The sequence below is a fragment of the Stomoxys calcitrans genome, chromosome 1, assembly GCF_963082655.1.
Source record: "Stomoxys calcitrans chromosome 1, idStoCalc2.1, whole genome shotgun sequence".
NCBI classification, from domain to species: domain Eukaryota; kingdom Metazoa; phylum Arthropoda; class Insecta; order Diptera; family Muscidae; genus Stomoxys; species Stomoxys calcitrans.
This window is the reverse complement of record NC_081552.1, coordinates 195,557,779-195,578,762: the sequence shown is the minus strand read 5'-3', so window position 1 is coordinate 195,578,762 and position 20,984 is coordinate 195,557,779. Positions and strand designations below refer to the sequence as shown.

At 40.3% G+C, this 20,984-nt stretch overlaps 1 protein-coding gene across 1 annotated transcript in view; it reads right to left on the bottom strand.

Annotated features, from left to right (window-relative positions):
- Positions 1-20,984, bottom strand: part of LOC106091165 (uncharacterized) — a 224,386-nt gene that overhangs the window by 66,412 nt on the left and 136,990 nt on the right. Inside the window, exon 4 of the mRNA XM_059368210.1 lies at positions 3,826-4,948. Within this exon, the coding sequence (XP_059224193.1) occupies positions 3,826-4,948 (1,123 nt within the window). The remainder of the gene's footprint in view (positions 1-3,825; positions 4,949-20,984) is intronic.

Below are 20,984 nucleotides of genomic sequence, written 5' to 3'. Positions count from 1 at the left end.
TCTAGAGTGCGCAATTCTTATCCGATTGGAATGAAATTTTGCGCGAAGTGTTTTGTTATAATATCCAATAATTGTGCTAAGTATGGTCCAAATCGGTCCTTAACCTGATATAGCTGCCATATAAACCGATCTGGGGTCTTGACTTCTTGAGCCTCTAGAGGGCGCAATTCTTATCCGATTAGAATGAAATTTTGCACGAAGTGTTTTGTTATGATATCCAACAACTGTGCCAAGTATGGTTCAAATCGGTTCATAACCTTATATAGCTGTCATATAAACCGATCTTGGGTCTTGACTTCTTGAGCCTCTAGAGGGAGCAATTCTTATCCAATTTTAATAAATTTTGGCACTACGTGCTTTGTTATGATATCCAACAACTGTGCCAAGAATGGTTAAAATCGGTCTATAACCTGATATAGCTGTCATATAAACCGATCTTGGGTCTTGACTTCTTAAGCCTCTAGAGGGCGCAATTCTTATCCGATCAGAATGAAATTTTGCACGACGTGTTTTGTTACAATATCCAACAACTGTGCTAAGTATGGTTCAAATCGGTTCATAACCTGATATAGCTGCCATATAAACCGATCTTGGGTCTTGACTTCTTGAGCCTCTAAAGGGCGCAATTTTTATCCGATTTGACTGAAATTTCGCACGACGTATTTTGTCATGATATCGAACAACTGTGCCAAGAATGGTTAAAATCGGTCTATAACCTGATATAGCTGTCATATAAACCGATCTTGGGTCTTGACTTCTTAAGCCTCTAGAGGGCGCAATTCTTATCCGATTTGAATGAATTTTGCACGACGTGTTTTGTTATGATATCCAACAACTGTGCCAAGTATGGTTCAAATCGGTACATAACCTGATATAGCTGTCGTATAAACCGATCTGGGATCTTGACTTCTTGAGCCTCTAGAGGTCGCAATTATTATCCGATTTGCCTGAAATTTTGTACGACGGATTCTCTCATGACCATCAACATACGTGTTTATTATGGTCTGAATCGGTCTATAGCCCGATACAGCTCCCATATAAATCGATCTCTCTATTTTACTTCTTGAGCCCCCAAAGGGCGCAATTCTTATTCGAATTGGCTGACATTTTACACATGCCTCCAACATATAATTTAATTGTGGTCCAAACCGGACCATATCTTGTTATCGCTCTAATAGCAGAGGAAATTTTTCTTATATCCTTTTTTCCCAAAGAAGAGATGCCGGGAAAAGAACTCGACAAATACGATCCATGGTGGAGGGTATATAAGATTCGGCCCGGCCGAACTTAGCACGCTCTTACTTGTTTTGTTTAATGCCTCTTGAAATTTCCTGCTAACATAAGCAGTTTTTTTGGCTCCAATGGTGGAAGTTACTAGTTTCCTTGGGCATTTGTAAGCATTATGAACTTCTAGTATACTGAAAACCTAACATAACCTAGATATAGCTCCCACATATATGTTCGTCAGATTTTGGATAATTTGCATTGTTCTCGAAGAAACTGGCTTGTTAACGAGCATGGAATCGATTGGACTTTATATTGGTAATTCCAACACTCCTACGCACTATTCAACAACAATAGAAACTCTTATCGTCTTAGTTTTTGTGAGTTCAAGATCTGATGTGGAACTTTATGATCAGTTGTCGGCACCCTTATTCTCGAAGCATGACTTATGTTCGGCATTCCCATGGAGGATGATCAGAAGACGTTTACTTACAGTGATTTTAAGAACATTGACTTTAACTTGCTATTGTGGGAGATTGGATCTGTTGGATGGCATCAGCTCTATACCATGTCCTCTGTTGACGAACAGGCAAACTTTTTTCGGCGAAATATAATTTGCATATTTGACATAATGCTTACAATAGTGCGCAGGAGTGTTGGAATTAAGAATATAAAGCCCAATCGATTCCTTGCTCGCTAACAAGCCTGTTTCTTCGAGAAAATTGCAAATTACCCAAAATCTGACGAATATATATTTGGGAGCTATATCTAGGTTAGGTTGGGATTAAGTGGCAGTCTGCCATCCGGCTCATTTAGACGTTTTCGTCCATTGTAATGCCAAAGGAACAGAGTGAGGAAAATGCCTTCTAGATCCCACGGTTGAACCAACCAGATCGCTTTAAAAAGCCCAACCACTTGCGAATGTTCATATCCGCTAAATCAGACAGGTTCTCAAAGAAATGAGAACCTAAAGTGGAACCCCTACTGACTGCAAGTGCAAGACACAAACACAGAAGTTGTTCTATAGTCTCTTCTTCTTCGATGTCCTCACAGCTTCTGCAAAAGTCTTTGCTGACAACCTTCAGTCTGTCAGCATGTTTTCCGATTAGACAGTGATCTGTCATGAAGGAAACAATGTCTGAGACGTCTTTTCTAGCCAGGGACAACAAACCGGTAGACCTCTTCCAGTCTAGATTAGACCCATAGTTTTCGAATGCTCACAGCCCTCTCTTTGCGGCCATCTATCATTCATTGTCCTTCGGGCTTGGTCCTGAAAACTTAGCTTAGATGTCACTAGACAAATACCCACAGATTCCAGTTTGCCTGGAAAGTGTAGAGTAGTTCCTAGTCTCGCAAGCTCGTCCGCTTTACAATTCCCTGAGATATCTCTGTTGCCCGGCACCCAGAACAGGTGAATTTTGAACTGTTCAGTCATCTCGTTGAGAGATCTGCGACAGTCGAGGGCGGTTTTTGTGTTTAGAAAATACGTTCACCAGGGATTTAATGGCTGCCTGGCTGTCTGAGAAGGATGTTCGTTTGATACACACTGCAGTGGTCGGGTAACCTTTTCGATATGGCCAGTTCTAAATCTTCAGAGTACACCCCAAAGACCAGCTCGTCGTCTAGTTTGGAACCATCCGTACAGAAGTCTGTGTAACTTCTATTACCACAGATATCGGTTCTATCGGGAATAGTGGTACAATAATTTTTATCAAAAAGCGGCTCAGGTAGGGTGTAATCCACACTGCCTGGAACATCGGACATTATATCAAGGTGAACACTGTGTCCGCAGCAGTCACATGACCACATGAGAAAGCTCCTTTAGCCTCACGACAGTGGTCGCAGCAACTTGTCTAGCCACAATGTCCAGAGGCATTAGATGTAGCATTAAATTCAGTGCATCAGATGGTGTCGTGCTCAGTGCCGCACAAAAATCACATCCTTTTGATGCGTTTGGTATTGAGCAGTAGGTGGACTTTTAAAACGCAGTCCATCAGACCACAACACCATATAGCATTATAGGTCCGACAACTGCAGTATATACCCAATGCATGACGCGCGGTCTAAACCCCCAACTTTTGCCAATGGCTCTCTAGCAGACATACACAAAAGCTGTGGCTTGCTAACGATCACAGCTGGCCAAAAGTTTACAAATATAAGCTACATGGGAAGCGGTTAAATGTGGGACATAAATTGCATGAGAAATATGAATACAGGGTTTGCCCTTATGATTCATCTTTGTTCAGATAAGGTTTAAATAGTTTTGACTCGAATTCCACATCCAAAATTTGGACTGGGAAAAATGGAAATGGTGTTAACGATCTTTAGTGCAAGCAAGCGCCTTAATAAACTAAAAAAAACCTCATGGTTTTATTACATATTGTAAATAATAAATGTAACAACCAAACTATTGTATAATTTAAATATTTCTGGCATATCTGGCTTGACTGCCATACCAAGCCATATACGTAGCCTTCCACATTGATTTCCACAAATTTTCACCTTTCACTAAATGGTCCTAGATTTGTTGCAACAACAGCACGGCTTAGCTCTGCTCTATACAAATTAGTTGAAAGGCTAATATCTACATGTGACACTTACCTCTGATCATGATGATGATGTTTGTTAGCCGATGAGAATGTATCGAAAATATAATTCAACATAGGTGCATCGGTCTTGTGGGATTTCGGCAGCAGATGTTTGTGCTCCACTTTGCGTGCCGATATGCGGGTGGTGCCAGTGCCATTGAGTTTGGGGCCTTCTCCACCAATATTTCCCGAGGCACTCATCATAAAGCCATTGTCAGCCAAATCAAGATTGGTGCTGCTGTTGTTGCGACTGTTGGAGGTTGTGGCAGAAGCAGAGGTATTTACTGCCTGATGATGATGGTGATAGTGGGAATGGTGATGTGAAGAGGCACTTCCACCACCACCACCAGCTCCACCGCCTTCACCTCCTCCACTTGCCACAATTGTTGCATTGACATTGTCAACCGTTAAATGACTGTTGGTGTTATGCATATTCTGTTCATCGTTTCTAATCCTAACCACAGTGGCTGGATGCATACTTCTGGTGGTCTGACTGAGGGTGGGGGTGCTGGCAGCATCAGCCATCAAGGACAACAAGGACATGGAAGATGTGGCAAGTTGTGGGTCTGCAGAAGATGTGTCATTTAGACTACTCAGCAATGACAGAGATGATAAATCATCTAAACGAGTCTTGTTTGCATTAAATCGTTGATTAACTAATGATGCTGATGATAATAGAGCTGAGGCTGCCACAGCAGATGTTGATGATGCTGAGACAGCTGCAGCGGCAGCAGTTGCTGTCGTTATTGTTGTTGTCATCGCTGCGGGATTGTTTCTGTGTCGCATTGTTGCGGTTGACATTGAAGGTGTGACCAGTGTCACTGATGGTGACGATGTATGCTTTGTGGATATTAACGATGACGATGCTGATGATGGAAATGTTGCCTCTGGCAATGCGATTTCCACTGTGGCTGCTGATGTTTCCGACCATATTCTATTCCTTATTGTTTCTTCTTCTCCTGCTGCTGCTCCTACTACTCCCCCGCGACTAGTTGACTCATCTGACAAAGCAATATGTTTTGCCATCATGACGTAATCCATATCAAGAAATCCTCTATCATGGTCTCCCTCATGCTCATTCTCATTTTCATCCTCAACGTCCTCGCTGATGTCCATGGTATCGATTTCATTGGAATCTATTTTGTGATTGAGTACCAGGGATGATTGTGTTTGGGGGAAAAGGGAAGAGAATGAAATAAAACAAAATTCAGCGTTAGTATGTTTTTTCTTTTTTTGCTCATTATTTGTTGGGGCAAAGACACAGAGGGGGGAACAAATCTATTTAAACGTTCTTTGGTCCCTTGGTCCCAATACACTATGATATTTTATTCTATCCTTTTTTGCTCTAATGCTAAGTGGAGGGGATTTTATTTCCTTGTGATGTGGTCTATTAAGAAGTTATTGTTTTTGTCTTTCGTGCTTTTTTTTTTTTTTGTTGTTGCCTATATTTGGACATCTTAATTAGCCTATAATCCCAAGATTTCTGTTGTAACTGTCACAAGGGATTTCCACAGCAGCATAATGAAAGCATAGCAAATAAGCAAGGATTCCCTTACAAGCATTTGTTCGATGCTTTATTACATTAACAAATTAGTTTTCACATCAAGCTGTAAAACAAAAAAAAAAAAAAAAAAGAAAAGGCAACCCACCAATTCGCCAGTTGCTTCATAATGATCAAGGCGCAAATGTATGGGGAAATGTTAGCAAAACTGCTTCAATTTTTCAATAAAAAACCGAGAGTTGACGAAAATAGGGTATCTCATTTTATGGCCCCAAAACCTAAAACCGAGAGACCGGTCTATATGGCAGCTATATCCAAATCTGTACCGATCTGTGCCATATTGCAGAAGTATGTCAAGGGGTTTAACTTAACTCACTGTCCCAAATTTCGGCGACATCGGACAATAAATGCGCCTTTTATGGGCCTAAGACCCTCGGAGGATCGGTCTATATGGCAGCTATATCCAAATCTGGACCTATCTGGGCCAAATTGACGAAGAATGTCCAAGGGCCTAACACAACTCACTGTCCCAAATTTCAGCAAAATCGGATAATAAATGTGGCTTTTATGGTCCTAAGACTCTAAATCGGAGGATCGGTTTATATGGCAGCTATTTCCAAATCTGGACCGATCTAGGCCAAATTGGCGAAGGATGTCGAAGGACCCAACACAACTCACTGTCCCAAGTTTCAGCATAATCGGATAATAAATGTGGCTTTTATGGGCCTAAGACCCTAAATCTGAGCATCGGTATATATGGCAGCTATATCCAAATCTAGACCGATCTAGGCCAAATTGACGGTGGATATCGAAGGGCCTAAGAAAACTCACGCTCTCAAAATTTTGGCAAAATCGGATAATAAATGTGGCTTTTATGGCCCTAAGACCCTAAATCGGAGGATCGGTCTATATGGCAGCTATATCCAAATCAGCACCGATCTGTGCCATATTGCAGAAGTATGTCAAGGGGCTTAACTTAACTCACTGTCCCAAATTTCAGCAAAATCGGATAATAAATGTGGCTTTTATGGGCCTGAGACCCTAAATCGGCGGATCGGTCTATATGATAGCTATACCCAAATCTGGCCTGATTTGGGCCAAGTTGACGAAGGATGTCAAAGGGCCTAACACAACTCTCTGTCTTAAATTTCAGCAAAATCGGATAATAAATGTGGCTCTTATGGGCCTAAGACCCTAAATCGGCGGATCGGTCTAAATGACAGCTATATCCAAATCTAGACCGATTTGGGCCAAGTTAACGAAGAATGTCGAAGAACCTAACACAACTTACTATCCCAAATTTCAGTAAAATCGGATAATAAATGTGGTTTTTATGGGCCTGAGTCCCTAAATCGGCGGATCGGTCTATATGGGGGCTATAGCAAGATGTAGTCCGATATAGCCCATCTTCGAACTTAACCTGCTTATGGACAAAAAAAGATTCTGTGCAAGATTTCAGCTCAATATCTCTATTTGTAAAGGCTATAGCGTGATTTCAACAGACAGACGGACGGACATGTTTAGATCGTCTTAGATTTTTATGACGATCAAGAATATATATACTTTATAGAATCGGAAATGGATATTTCGATGTGTTGCAAACGGAATGACAAAATGAATATACCCCCATCCTTGGGTAGTGGGTATGAAACATTGGAAAAACCTTTCGAGTTCTCAAACGCAAATTTGAGATCCCCCATTCGGGCTTATGTTTTTTTTTTCTCCCACTAACTTCGCCATTCTGTTTGTAATACATCGAAATATTGGTGTAAGACCCCATACAGTCTATATATTCTTGATCGCCATGACATTTTAAGTCGTATTAGCCATGTTCGTCCGTCCGTATGTCTGACCGTCTGTCTGTGGGAAGCACGCCAACTCGAAAGATTAAATCTAGGCGCTTGGAAGTTTGCACACATACTTTCTATTAGTGTAGGTCAGCTCGGATTGTAAATGAGCCAAATCAGTCCCATTTAAACCGATCTCTAGATTTGACTTCTTGAGCCTCTAGGGGGCGCAATTCTAATCCGATTTTGCTGAAATTTTGCACAATGGCTTCCTCAATCACCTCGTACGCGCAATGTGCCAAGTATGGTTTAAATTGGCCCAGATCCTGATATAGTTCCCATATAAACCGATCCCCCGATTTTACTTCTTCAGCCTCTAGAGGGCGCAGTTCTAATCCGATTTTGCTGAAATTTTGCACAATGACTTCCTCAATCAGTTTCAATGCGCAACGTGCCATGTATGGTTCAAAGTGGTCCGAATCCTGATATAGCTCCCATATAAACCGATCCCCCGATTTTACTTTTTCAGCCTCTAGAGGGCGCAATTCTTATCGGATTGGGCTGAAATTTTGTACTTTTCTGACATTTAATGGATGTACCAAGTATGGTTGGAATCGGTCTAAAACCTGATATAGCTCCCATATAAACCGATCTCCCGATTTTACTTCTTGAGCCTTTAGAGGGAGTAAAACTTACCCAATTGGACTGAAATTTGGCACAGTGACTTGTTCTTTGCCCTCAAATATACGTGCCGAATATGGTCTGAATCGGTCTATAACCTGATATAGCTCCCATGCAAACCGATCTCCCCATTTTACTTTTAAGTCCCTATAGGGCGTAATTCTTATGCGATTTGGTTGAAATTTTGCACAGTTGGATCTGCTATCTGTCTTTAACATCCAAGCCAAATATGGCCCGAATTGGTTTATAACCTGACATAGCCCCAATAGTATAACAATTTTTATCCATTATCCTTTGCCTATAAAGAGATACCGGGCAAGGAACTTGACAATTGCGATCCATTATGGAGGGTATATAAGATGCGGCCCGGCCGAACATAGCACGCTTTTACTTGTTCTGCATTGCAGTTAACCAAACTACTGAGGCGTAAGTAAGTATGGGTCTAATCACACTTTTCTAGAGCCAGGTGACTAAACTCGTATTTAGTGCTCAATATCTGTGAGCCTTATCATTAAGCTGCTGAATGTAACACTTCCAGTTCAGTTTATTGTCCAAGATCAATCCTATGGACATGAAACTGTCGGATATGAATACGTGGCGCGATGTCCATAGTTCTGGACATCTAATGTTTGTGGCCAGCCTATCTTATTTCGTTATACCCTACACCACCAATGTGGTACAGGGTATTATAAGTTTGTGTATTTGTTTGCAACGCTAAGAAGGAGAAGAGCTAGACCCATTGATAAGTTTACCGATCGACTCAGAATCACCCTCTGATTCGATTTTGCCATATCCGTCTGTCCCTCTGTGAGTCCATGTATTCCCTTAATCCAACTGCAGGTCGTATTTGTTGTCCAATCATCACGAAATTTTGCATATGTCACTTTTTTGGCTCAAGGACGAACGCTTCTGGAAAAAATCGGTTCAGATTTAGATATAGCTCCCATATATATGTGTTGCCCGATTTGCGCTTAAATGGCCGTAGTAACTACAAATTTCAACCGATCTGCACAAAATTAGGCACGGACTGTTTTGTCACTGATCTTAGCATATCTGCAAAATTTCATCAAAATCGGTTCAGATTGAGATATAGGTCCCATATATATGTATCGCCCGATTTGTACTTAAATGGCCGTAGAAACTAAAATTTTCAACCGATCTGCACAAATTTTGGCACAGACTGTTTTGCTACTGATCTTAATATATCTGAAAAATTTCAATAAAATCGGTTCAGATTTAGATATAGCTCCCATATATATGTATCGCCCGATTTGCACTTAAACGACTGTAGAAGCTACAATTTTTAACCGATCTGCACAAAATTTAGCACGGACTGTTTTGTTACTGATCTTACCATATCTGCAAAATTTCATCAAAATCGGTTCAGATTTAGATATAGCTTCCTAATATATGTACCGCCCGATTTGCACTTAAATGCCCGTAGCAGCTACAAATTTCAACCGATCTGCACAAAATTTGGCAACGATTGTTTGGTTACTGATCCTAACATATCCTAATTTCGTCAAAATCGGTTCAGATTTTGATATAACGCCAGTGCAGATTTAGATATAGCTCCCATATATTGGGTTGCCCAAAAAGTAATTGCGGATTTTTCATATAGTCGGCGTTGACAAATTTTTTCACAGCTTGTGCCTCTGTAATTGCATTCTTTCTTCTGTCAGTTATCAGCTGTTACTTTTAGCTTGCTTTAGAAAAAAAGTGTAAAAAAGTATATTTGATTAAAGTTCATTCTAAGTTTTATTAAAAATGCATTTACTTTCTTTTAAAAAATCTGCAAATACTTTTTGGGCAACCCAATATATTGCCCGAATTCATAATTGTAGGGTAGGTGTAGGGTATTGCATAGTCGGCTCCGCCTGACTTTTTCCTTTCCTGACTGGTTTCTACTTGGTTTCAGAGGTTTCAATTATTGCCACCTAGTCACAAGTCTGTTGCTTGTGCGACTTACTCAAGTGAAGTGAAAAGCCAAACCATTAGGTACACAGTTTTATTGATTCCCCAAGCCATCATAGTAATTACAGTAATATTGCCAACACCAAGTGTATGTGATTTATTACCACCACATTCTAGTTCATTTGGTTTAATTCATTTCACTTCACTTAATCTTCATCTTTGTGTTGGTGTTGGTGTTTCTTAGTTTTATGGCCAAATATTCAATAATTTTAATTGCCTTTCTTCATCTAAGCGTGTTTATCTGCTTTTGTATAATTAAAAATAATAATTCAACTTCTCGGAAGATGTCAACAAATGAAATTGACTAATCGACATTGTAGCCTGGGCTGGCTTAAATGTCCTTTGAAGCTCAATCGGTTTAGCCTTATCCTCTTATGTGTCAATAAAACCTGTAACTGTAGCTGCAGTTTAATGGTTAGCCAATTAATATCTGAAACTTGTATAAATATCGTCATTAGTCATTCTGTTTGTTTGTTTGCCCATGCTCCAATGTTTGTTTGTGATGTTGCCTTAGGAGTATAAGAGAACATACATTTAATTAACTGCAAACAGAAATGGCCTTGTGAAAAGGATTTTTCAAGAAAATGCTTCAATCAGCATGTTTGCATTTTTGAGTTTAAAATATGACCACCACAGGATGGTCAAGGGTTTAAGGATACTAAGAAATGGCTAGGAGCATTGAGAGCAAGAATGGAATAAGTCACAATTGAAATGAAATAAAATTCATTGAGAAGCAGCGGGTTTTGCATAGCTCAATACTGGGATATGTTTATAACATTTAGTGAAGGAATGAATAGATTCGCACACATGCTAATCCTTGGATCATGATACTAATTCTAAGAGACACACCAAAAAGGACATACACAAAAGCGCTACAATACTAACGACCGCAATTGGCCAAAGGTTTACAACCACAAACTACTTGGTAAGCGGTTTAATGTGGGCAGTGTTACAGAAATATGAACACAGGGCTTGCCCTTTTGCTTCATCTTTGTTGGGATAAGGTTTTCATAGTTTTGACTCGAATTCGACATCCAACATTTAATCTCAGGGCGAAAATACAAGGAAGTGGGGTTAACGACATTTGGTAAAAACAAAGCGCCTTAATCAACAATAAAACCCCTTGGTTTCATTACTTACTTTAATTGGCTATGACAGAACATTTGTTCTACTTGCCGAATGTAGAATAGCGTTCAAAGCACCTCCTTCTTCTGGGCTTATTTTTATACCCACCACCATAAGATGGGGGTATGCTAACCTAGTCATTCCGTATGTAACACCTCGAAATAATGATCTGAGACCCCATAAATTCCCCATATTCTGAATCGTCTCGACATTTTGATTCGATCTAGCCACGTCCGTTCGTCTGTCGAAATCACGACAGCGGTCGAACGCGTAAAGCTAGCTGCTTGAAATTTTGCACATTTGCACAGATACTTAATATTGATGCAGGTCGTTGGGGATTGCAAATGGTTCATATCGGTTCAGATTTGGATAAAGCTCCCATATAAACCGATCTCCCGATTTGACTTCTTGAGCCCCTGGAAGCCAAAAATTTATTCCGATTTGGTTGAAATTTCGCACATAGTGTTCTCTTATGACTTCCAACAACTGTGCGAAGTACGGTCCAAATCGGTCTATAACCTGATATAGCTTCCGTATAAGCCGTTCTTCAGATTTGACTTTTTGGGCCATTACTAGCCGCAATTTTTATCCTATTTGGTTAAAATTTGGCACATAGTGTACTTTTATGACTTTCAACAACTATGCCAAGTACGGTTTAAATCGATCTATAATCTGATATAGCTTCCATATAAACCGATCTCCCGATTTGATTTCTTGAGCCCCTGAAAGCCACAAATTTCTTCTGATTTGGCTAAAATTTTGCACATTGTGTTCTCTTATGACTTTCAACAACTGTGCCAAATACGGTCCAAATCGGTCTTAAATCTGATATAACTCCCATATAACCGGATCTCCACAATTTGATTTTTTAGCCCCTGGAAGCCACAAATGTATTCCGATTTGGTTGAAATTTCGCACATAGTGTTTTCTTATGACTTCCAACAACTGTGCCCAGTACGGTCCAAATCGGTAAAAATCTGATATAGCTCCCATATAATTCGATCTCCCAATTAAACTTCTTGAGCCCCTGGAAGCCACAAATGTATTCCGATTTGGTTAAAATTTCGCACATAGTGTTTCCTTATGACTTCCAATAACTGTGCCAAGTAAGGTCCAAATCGGTCTATAACCTGATATAGCTTCCGTACAAGCCGTTCTTCCGATTTGACCTCTTGAGCCCTTACTAGCAGCAATTTTTATCCTATTTGGCTCAAATTTTGAACATAGTGTTCTCTTATGACAACACTAGTGCCAAGTACGGTCCGAATCGGTCTAAAATCTGATATAGCTCCCATATAACTCGATCTCCCGATTTAACCTCTTGAGCCCCTGGAAGCTACAAATTTATTCGAATTTGTTCGAATCCTGGCCGGATTCGAGCCCGGGCACATTTTGCAAGTTTTTTTTTTGCCTGTTAGGGTGAAAATCATTAAATTTTAAAAATTTTGTTTTGTCTTTCGAGACGAGCTCAATGATCGGAGATGCAAATGGCCCATGGCCCGTGCACGGCCCTTTAAGCCATCACACCTAATATGGTTGAAAAGTCTTCTAACCAAAGACGAAATGCGTCCCGTAGTGGTTGGTGTATGTTGCTATCTTGGGCTTTCCTTTTCTATTTGCATCTCCGATCATTGAACTCGGATCTTTGATCTTTGCCCTAACAGGCAAGTTCCATCCTGCTCATAGTTATCCAGTGCCGGGACCTATGATGTCGATGTCGTCGGCATAGGCGAGTAGCATGTGTTCTCATGTGATTAGTGTGCCATATCTATTCACATCTACATCTCGTAAAATCTTCTCCAGCAGGATATTAAAGAGATCACTCGATAGACTGTCTACTTGTCTGAAACCTCGTTTGGTATTAAATGGTTCGGAGAAATTCTTTCCTATTCTTACTGAGGAACGCGTATCACCAAGTGTCATCCTACAGAGTCTTATTAATTCTGCAGGGATACCCAACTCAGACATGGCTTGAAATACCTTTGATCGTAAAGGAGTATCGAAGGCGGATTTGTAGTCAACAAAGAGATGGTAGGTGTTGATTTGCCCTTCTCGAGTCTTTTCCAGGATTTGGCGCAGTGTGAATATCTGGTCCAGGGTGGATTTACCAGGTCTTAAGCCGCATTGATAGGGCCCAATTATCTCATTGACTTTAGGTTTTAATCTTTCACACAGTACGCTCGAGAGCATATTGTATGCGATGGGGAGGAGACTTAATCCTCTGTAGTTGGCACATTCTGTCTTGTCTCCTTTCTTGTGTACGGGACATAGTATGCTGAGGTTCCAATCATCGGGTATGCGTTCTTCTAGCCAGATTGCGCAGATAAGTTGATGAATACGCCTTATCAACATGTCGCCTCCGGTCTTAAATAGTTTAGCGGGTAACCCGTCGGCTCCTGCTGCCTTGTTGTTCTTTAGTCGGGTCGCTGCTACTAGGACCTGATTCTGACTAGTAGGTAAACATTCTATACCATCATCATTGATTGGTTCTGCAGTATCCTCTTCGCGCCAACGTAGGACACAAGCAGTTGGGTAAAATGTTCTGTCCATATCCTCGGCATGTTGTCTGTGTCAGTAAACCGATTTCTTTCTTTGTCTCTGCACGTGGATGTGACTGCACTAAAGCCATCGGTTTGATGTTTAATTCTTAAGTAGAATTTCCGGACTACATTCTGATTCTTGCCCATCTCAATTCGCTCACACTCACGTCTTTCCATTTCCTTTTTCATTGTTTGGAATAAACCTTTCTGCTCTCTCCTTTTCTCCCGATACCTCTCATTCAGCTGGCGCGTTGCTATTGATTGCAGGGTTGCTCTATATGCCGCATTCTTGGCTTCTGTAGCATCTCGACACTCTTGGTCATACCATGGGTTTCTTGGAGGAGGCTTCCGGTATCCAAGTACGGATTTCGCGGCATTTTCGAAACAAGGAGTGCTTTCTTCAAACAATTGGGTCAGTCGAGTGGAGTATGCCCCTGCCATCTGTTGTGTTTGCAGCTTTTCAATGCCGAGTGTCAGATCGTACTTTCTTCGCCATGTTCAAACGGGTGCAAACTTTTGCGGCAACAAGGTAGTGATCCGAATCTATATTCGCTCCACGGATCGATTGTACATCTAACACGCTGGTTGAATGCCTTCCATCTATCACAACGTGATCAATTTGATTCTTCGTTTTTGGATCGGGTGACAGCCATGAATTGAAATCTAGTGCTGCTAACTACCATGTTTTTGCCACGGCGAAATCCATCAGCCTAAACCCATTAGCGGACGTTATCTCGTGAAGGCTAAGCTTTCCGACTGTTGGACCAAAGTAGTCTTTCTTCCCCATCTTGGCATTAAAATCTCCCAGAACGATGTTAATATCATGGGCGGGGCAGTGGTCATATTTTCCCCCTAGATGTTCGCAGAATATATCCTTGGACTGCTCGTCCTTGGCTTCCATCGGGGCATGGACACAAATAAGGCTGATGTTGAAAAATTTGGCTTTTATTCGGATTGTGGCTAGCCTCTCATCCACCGGAGTCAAGCTAGAGACACCTAGAACGCACAACAACCCTATTACTGGCGCTTAGGTGTATGTCCATAGTGGCATGGGGCGGATTAATATACGCACCCTCTTTTCAACCTAACCTAAAGCTGGAGACAAGGTGTTTCAGTCTCCGACTAACCACAAATCCACAGCCAAATTCATGCCTCGTGTTATGGCAGCTATAGTACAGTTCGTCACCGTTTGGTGTTGTAGTGACGCCATTCCCAGACCATCGCACTTCCTGTAAGGCGGTAATATCTGACTTGTACTTCTCCAATACATCCGCCAGCGTGTATACTGCACCTTCTCTATAGAGAGTGTGAACATTGCAAGTGCAGATCCGCAAATTATGGTCTTGTGGGTCTTAAACATTGGGGGGAGGGGGGGATCCGTTTTTACTATTCCTTCGTTGCTCATAGTGGTTCTCATAGTTTTCCGGGGGCGGGTTACTGGCCCAGCGCGCCAACCGCATGGGTTTTGGGGGATTGCCCATCTATCCCTCGGTTTCATTACAAAACCTTATTCTTGTCTTAATCGAAATACAAAGGATTTAGGTTATTTTTCTGTTCATCATATTCGATATACAGCACACATATATAAATAACTAACTCTTAAAACTCCTACGAAAGCTCATTTGGATGTTTGTTCTCTTACCAATATGTTATCATCGTCAATAGGTCCGACATTTTAATCATAAATAAATCGTCCCTCCCTCCAGCAGCAGAATAGCCTAACATAATTTGACTTTATGTTCTGGGCTTTGTTCTATTGATTCACTCAATCTTTTGAAGCGATTCTAATGTTGGGTGTTGAAAATTACTTTTCTTGTTGTTGTTGTTGTTGTTTAAGGCTATTGTTATTCTTCTTTGCCAATGTGTTGATATTTGGTTATAGAGTTTTTCATACGCCCAACATCGTAAACATACATTTAACATACTATGAAACATACACTGAGAATATTGCTTTCAACTATAATAGGTTGCCCAAAAAGTAATTGCGGATTTTTCATATAGTCGGCGTTGACAAATTTTTTCACAGCTTGTGACTCTGTAATTGCATTCTTTCTTCTGTCAGTGACTTTTAGCTTGCTTTAGAAAAAAAGTGTAAAAAAAGTATATTTGATTAAAGTTCATTCTAAGTTTTATTAAAAATGCATTTACTTTCTTTTAAAAAATCCGCAATTACTTTTTGGGCAACCCAATAGTTTGAAACTGGAAGGGAAGATAGGGATATATGTACGAGTAGTAAGCGATTTTTACTATTTTGTTATTGTCATTTTAAAAATAAAAAATATTATTCCATGACTTCGTTATTTGGCCGGAATGGCCTTTTTATGAACGGTAATTTGATGTGCTTGGGTGACTTGGGGATATAAGAAACCAAGCAACGAATCTAAATGGTCTTGACTGGGCAAAATGTACGACTATCTTGGTCTTCCTTCATCTCAAATGTGGACACAAACCTCCACGCGGTGTCACCTGGATAGCTATTTTTAACATCCTGGGTATCCATTTTTATGGTAGTGACCTTACATCTGCCGTAGAACGATAAAAAGACGGGTTCGGGCGTCGCACAGTGGGAGAAAATCGAAAAAACTAGTAAGCAATATGCCGTGTGCGAATGGGTAGAGACATCTCTTTGAAATGGTAAGAGCTGATGACGTTAGCATAACCGTTTGCAAAATTTCAAGGCCCTAAGTGCTCCGGGAGCCTTTTGGCAAGCCCTAAAGTTACCTCGGTATTTCAGAAAATTGTGGTTTGTGGTCAGATATCCTGGATAGTGCTCAAATATCTCTACAAAAAGTCAGCTCGTCTCGTTGCGGGGATATTGGACTTTTATTATAACCACCATCATGGGAAAGGGGGTATATTCATTTAGTCATTCCGTTTGCAACACATCGAAAAATCCATTTCCGACCCAACCAGGCATATATATTTCTGAAAGTCGTAAAATTCTAAGACCATTGAACGATACCCGTGTGCCTGTCTGTCCGTCCGTCCGTGTGTGCCTCTGCTGTAATCACCCCACAACCTTCAAAAATTAAAATTTTCAGCTGAAATTTGACACAGATACGTTTTTTTTCCTGCACGCTGGTTAAGTTTTTGAACGGGCCAAGTTGAACTATATTTAGATATAGCTGCCATATAGACCGAACTTCCGATAAAGGGTCTGAAGCCCTATTTATTATCTGATTTCGCTGAAATTTGAAACAGTTGGTAGTTTTAGGTCTCCCAACATCCACTCCAAATATGGTTTGGATCGGACTATATTTAGATATAGCTGCCATGTAGACCGATCCGCCGATAAAGGGTATGAGCCCTTAAAAGCATTATTATACCCACAACCAAAGGATGGGGGTATATTCATTTTGTCATTCCGTTTGCAACACATCGAAATATCCATTTCCCTATAAAGTATATATATTCTTGATCAGCGTAAAAATCTAAGATGATCTAGACATGTCCGTCCGTCTATCCGTCTGTCTGTTAAAATCACGCTACAGTCTTTAAAAACAGAGAGACCGATCCGCCGATTTAGGGTCTTATGACCATAAAAGCCACATTTATTATCCGATTCTGCTGAAATTTGGGACAGTGAGTTTGCTTAGGCCCTTCGATATCCTCCATCAATTTGGCTCACATCGGTCAAGATTTGGATATAACCCCCATATAGACCGATCCTCCGATTTAGGGTTTTAGGCCCATAAAAGCCACATTTATTATCCGATTTTGCTGAAATTTGAGACAATCAGTTTTCTTAGGCCCTTCGATATCCTTCGTCAATTTGGCTCACATCGGTCAAGATTTGGATATAGCTGCCATATAGACCGATCCTCCGATTTAGGGTCTTAGGCCCATAAAAGCCACATTTATTATCCGATGTCGCCGAAATTTGGGACAGTGAGTTAAGTTTAACCCCATGACATACTTCTGCATTATGGCTTAAATCGGTCCACATTTGGATATAACTGACATAAAGACCGATCCTCCGATTTAGGGTCTTAGGTCCATAAAAGCCACATTTTTTATCCGATTTTTGCTGAAATTTAAGGCAGTGAGTTGTCTTAGGCCCTTCGATATCCTTCGTCAATTTATATCAGATCGGTCCAGATTTGGTTATAGCTGCCATATAGACCGATCCTCCGATTTAGGGTCTTAGGCCCATAAAAGCCAAATTTATTGTCCGATTTAGCTGAAATTTGAGACAATGAGTTGTCTTAGGCCCTTCGATATCCTCCGTCAATTTGGCCCGGATCGGTCCAGATTTGGATATAACCCCCATATAGACCGATCCTCCGATTAAGGGTCTTAGGCCCATAAAAGTCACATTTATTAACCGATTTTGCTGAAATTTGGGACAGTGAGTTGTGTTAGGCCCTTCGACATCCTTCGTCAATTTGGCCCGAATCGGTCCAGATTTGGTTATAGCTGCCATATAGATCGATATCTTGATTTAGGGTCTTAGGCCCATAAAAGCCACATTTATTATCCGATTTTGCTGAAATTTGGGACAGTGAGTTGTGGAAGGCAATTCGACATCCTTCGTCAACTTGGCTTAGATCGGTTCAGATTTGGATATAGCTGCCATATAGACCGATCCCTCGATTTAAGGTTTTGTGCCCATAAAAGGCGCATTTATTGTCCAATGTCGCCAAAATTTGGGACAGTGAGTTAAGTTAAGCCCTTTGACATTCTTCTGCATTATGGCACAGATTGGTCCAGATTTGGATACAGCTGCCATATAGACCGATCTCTAGGTTTTAGGTTTTGGGGCCATAAAAAGCGCATTTATTGTTCGATGTCGCCGCAATTTGGGACAGTGAGTTGTGTTAGGCCCTTCAAAATCCTTCTTCAATTTCATTCAGATCGGTCCAGATTTGGATATAGCTGTCATATAGACCAATCTCTCGATTAAATGTTTTGGGCCCATAAAAGGCGCATTTATTGTCCGATGTTGCCGAAATTTTGGACAGAGAGTTAAGGTAAACCCCTCCACATATTTCTGCATCAATCTGGTCTAGATCGATCAAGATTTGCATATAGCTTGCCATATAGGTCGATATCTTGATTTAAAGTCTTGGCCCCAAAAAAAGGCGCATTCATAAACCGATTTAACTGGAATTTGACACATTGTTGTATTGGTCCATGTTGTATATGGTTCAGATCGGTTTATTTTTATATATAGCTAGAACCAATATTTTGATATACACTATTAAACAATGATTTGTAGTTATTAGTTTTTGGTCCAAATGGAATCATATTTCGATATAACTGCTATGGGACATAAGGTATGCAATTTTCACCGGATTTTGATGAAAGGTGGTTTACATACATACCCGAGGTGGTGGGTATCCAAAGTTCGGCCCTTTTTACTTGTTTTTTATCCAATTTCAGTGAAATTTGAAACAGTGAGTAGTATTAAGCCACCCCCAATCCGACCCAAATATGGTAAAAATAGGACTGCATAGCTGTCATAAACACCGATATGCCGGTTAAAGGTCTGAAGCTCATAAAAACTTTATTTATTACCCGATTTTGTGGAAATTTGAAATACAAAATTCAACAGTGACTGATATTTATAAGACCACTCAATGTCCTTGCTGAATTTGGGTACATAAGTTATCCAATTTTCATCGGGTTGTGACGAAAGGGGGGTTATATATATACCCGAGGTGCTGGGTATCCAAAGTTCGGCCCAACCGAACTTAATGCCTTTTTACAATACTTGTTTGAAATTTAATTTATAAATCACTTTTCTTTAGGTGTAAACCTTCTCACGTACATATCTCCATTTGCCATGCTCCATCTTCATTCAACTGTGTCCAAACATATATGAATATAATATCAAAATCAGAATACATTTTCCGGAAACACAAATTTATGCAAAGGAAGGATAAAATGCCATCCTTCCTTCATTTCGTACACTCTACCGTTTTTGACACAACCCGAAACCCGGCCCTCGCCCCCTATTCATTTGCCATCATAAACGAGGTGTTGTTTAGCATCAAGTTTTGACATTTAAATGGACTACATTTAATGTTGTTGTTATCATATAGATGGAAAGAAAAATTGCTGTTTTCCTTGGAATAAGCAAATACAGATTTTCTCAAAGAGATAGCTTTGGCATGCTCCAACTCAAATTGTGTGTCAGGATGTTGTTGCAATCTAAAAGGGAAAGCCTCAACAGCAACAACAACAACAATTCCTCTAGATAGGTCCCCAGCGATAGTACGGAGAAAAATTGAAAATATGACCAACAGGAAATTTGGGCATCCAAATTCAATATTGGATGGGAAATCATGGTTATTAAATTAAGTAAAATTTTTGGGCAATTTATTTTCCAAAATTTTCAAAGCATCACAGATAAGAAATTAAAAAAAAAAACATTGCAATAAGATCGTTAATGTTGCCAAAACTTGCCAAAACAAAATTTGTATTAATAAGCGAACCAGATGATTGTGGAGTGCCACAAAAACTGGGGCCCTACATAAATGAAAGATAATTTTATTAAAATGAGCTAAATTAAGAACAAATGATGAAAACATGTATAATGAGAAACGAAAAGGAACAGAAATGTAAATTTTATCACAAAATTGTTTACCCAAAGTGACTTTTGTTACCACAGAGAGTTAATATTCCAGCAAAATTTCAAAAAGTCTTTTGGAAGATACGTAGTAATGAACCGAGGGGCGTACACTTTTCAGACGATTTTATGTAAGCAACTTTGATCTTTTAGTCAAGCCTTAGCCAAGATGACTCATTTTGTCTTCCATTTTGAATACACTGCTCAGATTTGCCACCACAGGATGGGGGTATATTCATTTTGTCATTCGTCGTAAAAATCTAAGACGATCTAGCCATCCGTCCGTTCGTCTGTCCGTCGAAATCACGCTACAGTCTTTAAAAATAGAGATATTGAGCTGAAACTTTGCACAGATTCTTTCCTTTGTCCATAAGCAGGTTAAATTCGATGATGGGCTATATTGGACTATATCTTGATGTAGCCCCCATATAGACCGATCCGCCGATTTAGGGTCTTAGGCCCATAAAAGCCACATTTATTATCCGATTTTGCCAAAATTTGGGACAGTGGGTCAAGTTAAGCCCCTCGACATATTTCCGCAATATGGCACAGATCGGTCCAGATTTGGATATAGCTGCCATATAGACCGATCCTCCGATTTAGGGTCTTAGGCCCATAAAAGCTACATTTATTATCCGATTTTGCTGAAATTTGAGACAGAGAGTTGTCTTAGGCATTTCGATATCCTTTGTCAATTTGGCTGAAATCGGTACAGATTTGGATATAGCTGCCATATAGACCGATCTCTCGATATCAGGTTTTGAACCCATAAAAGGCGCATTTATTGTCCGACGTCGCCGAAATTCGGGACAGTGAGTTGTGTTGGCCACTTCGACATCCTTCTTCAATTTGCCCCAGATCGGTCCAGATTTGAATATAGCTGCCATATAGACCGATCTCTCGATTTCAGGTTTTGAGCCCATAAAAGGCGCATTTATTGTCCGATGTCGCCGAAATTTGGAACAGTGAGTTGTGTTGGCCACTTCGACATTT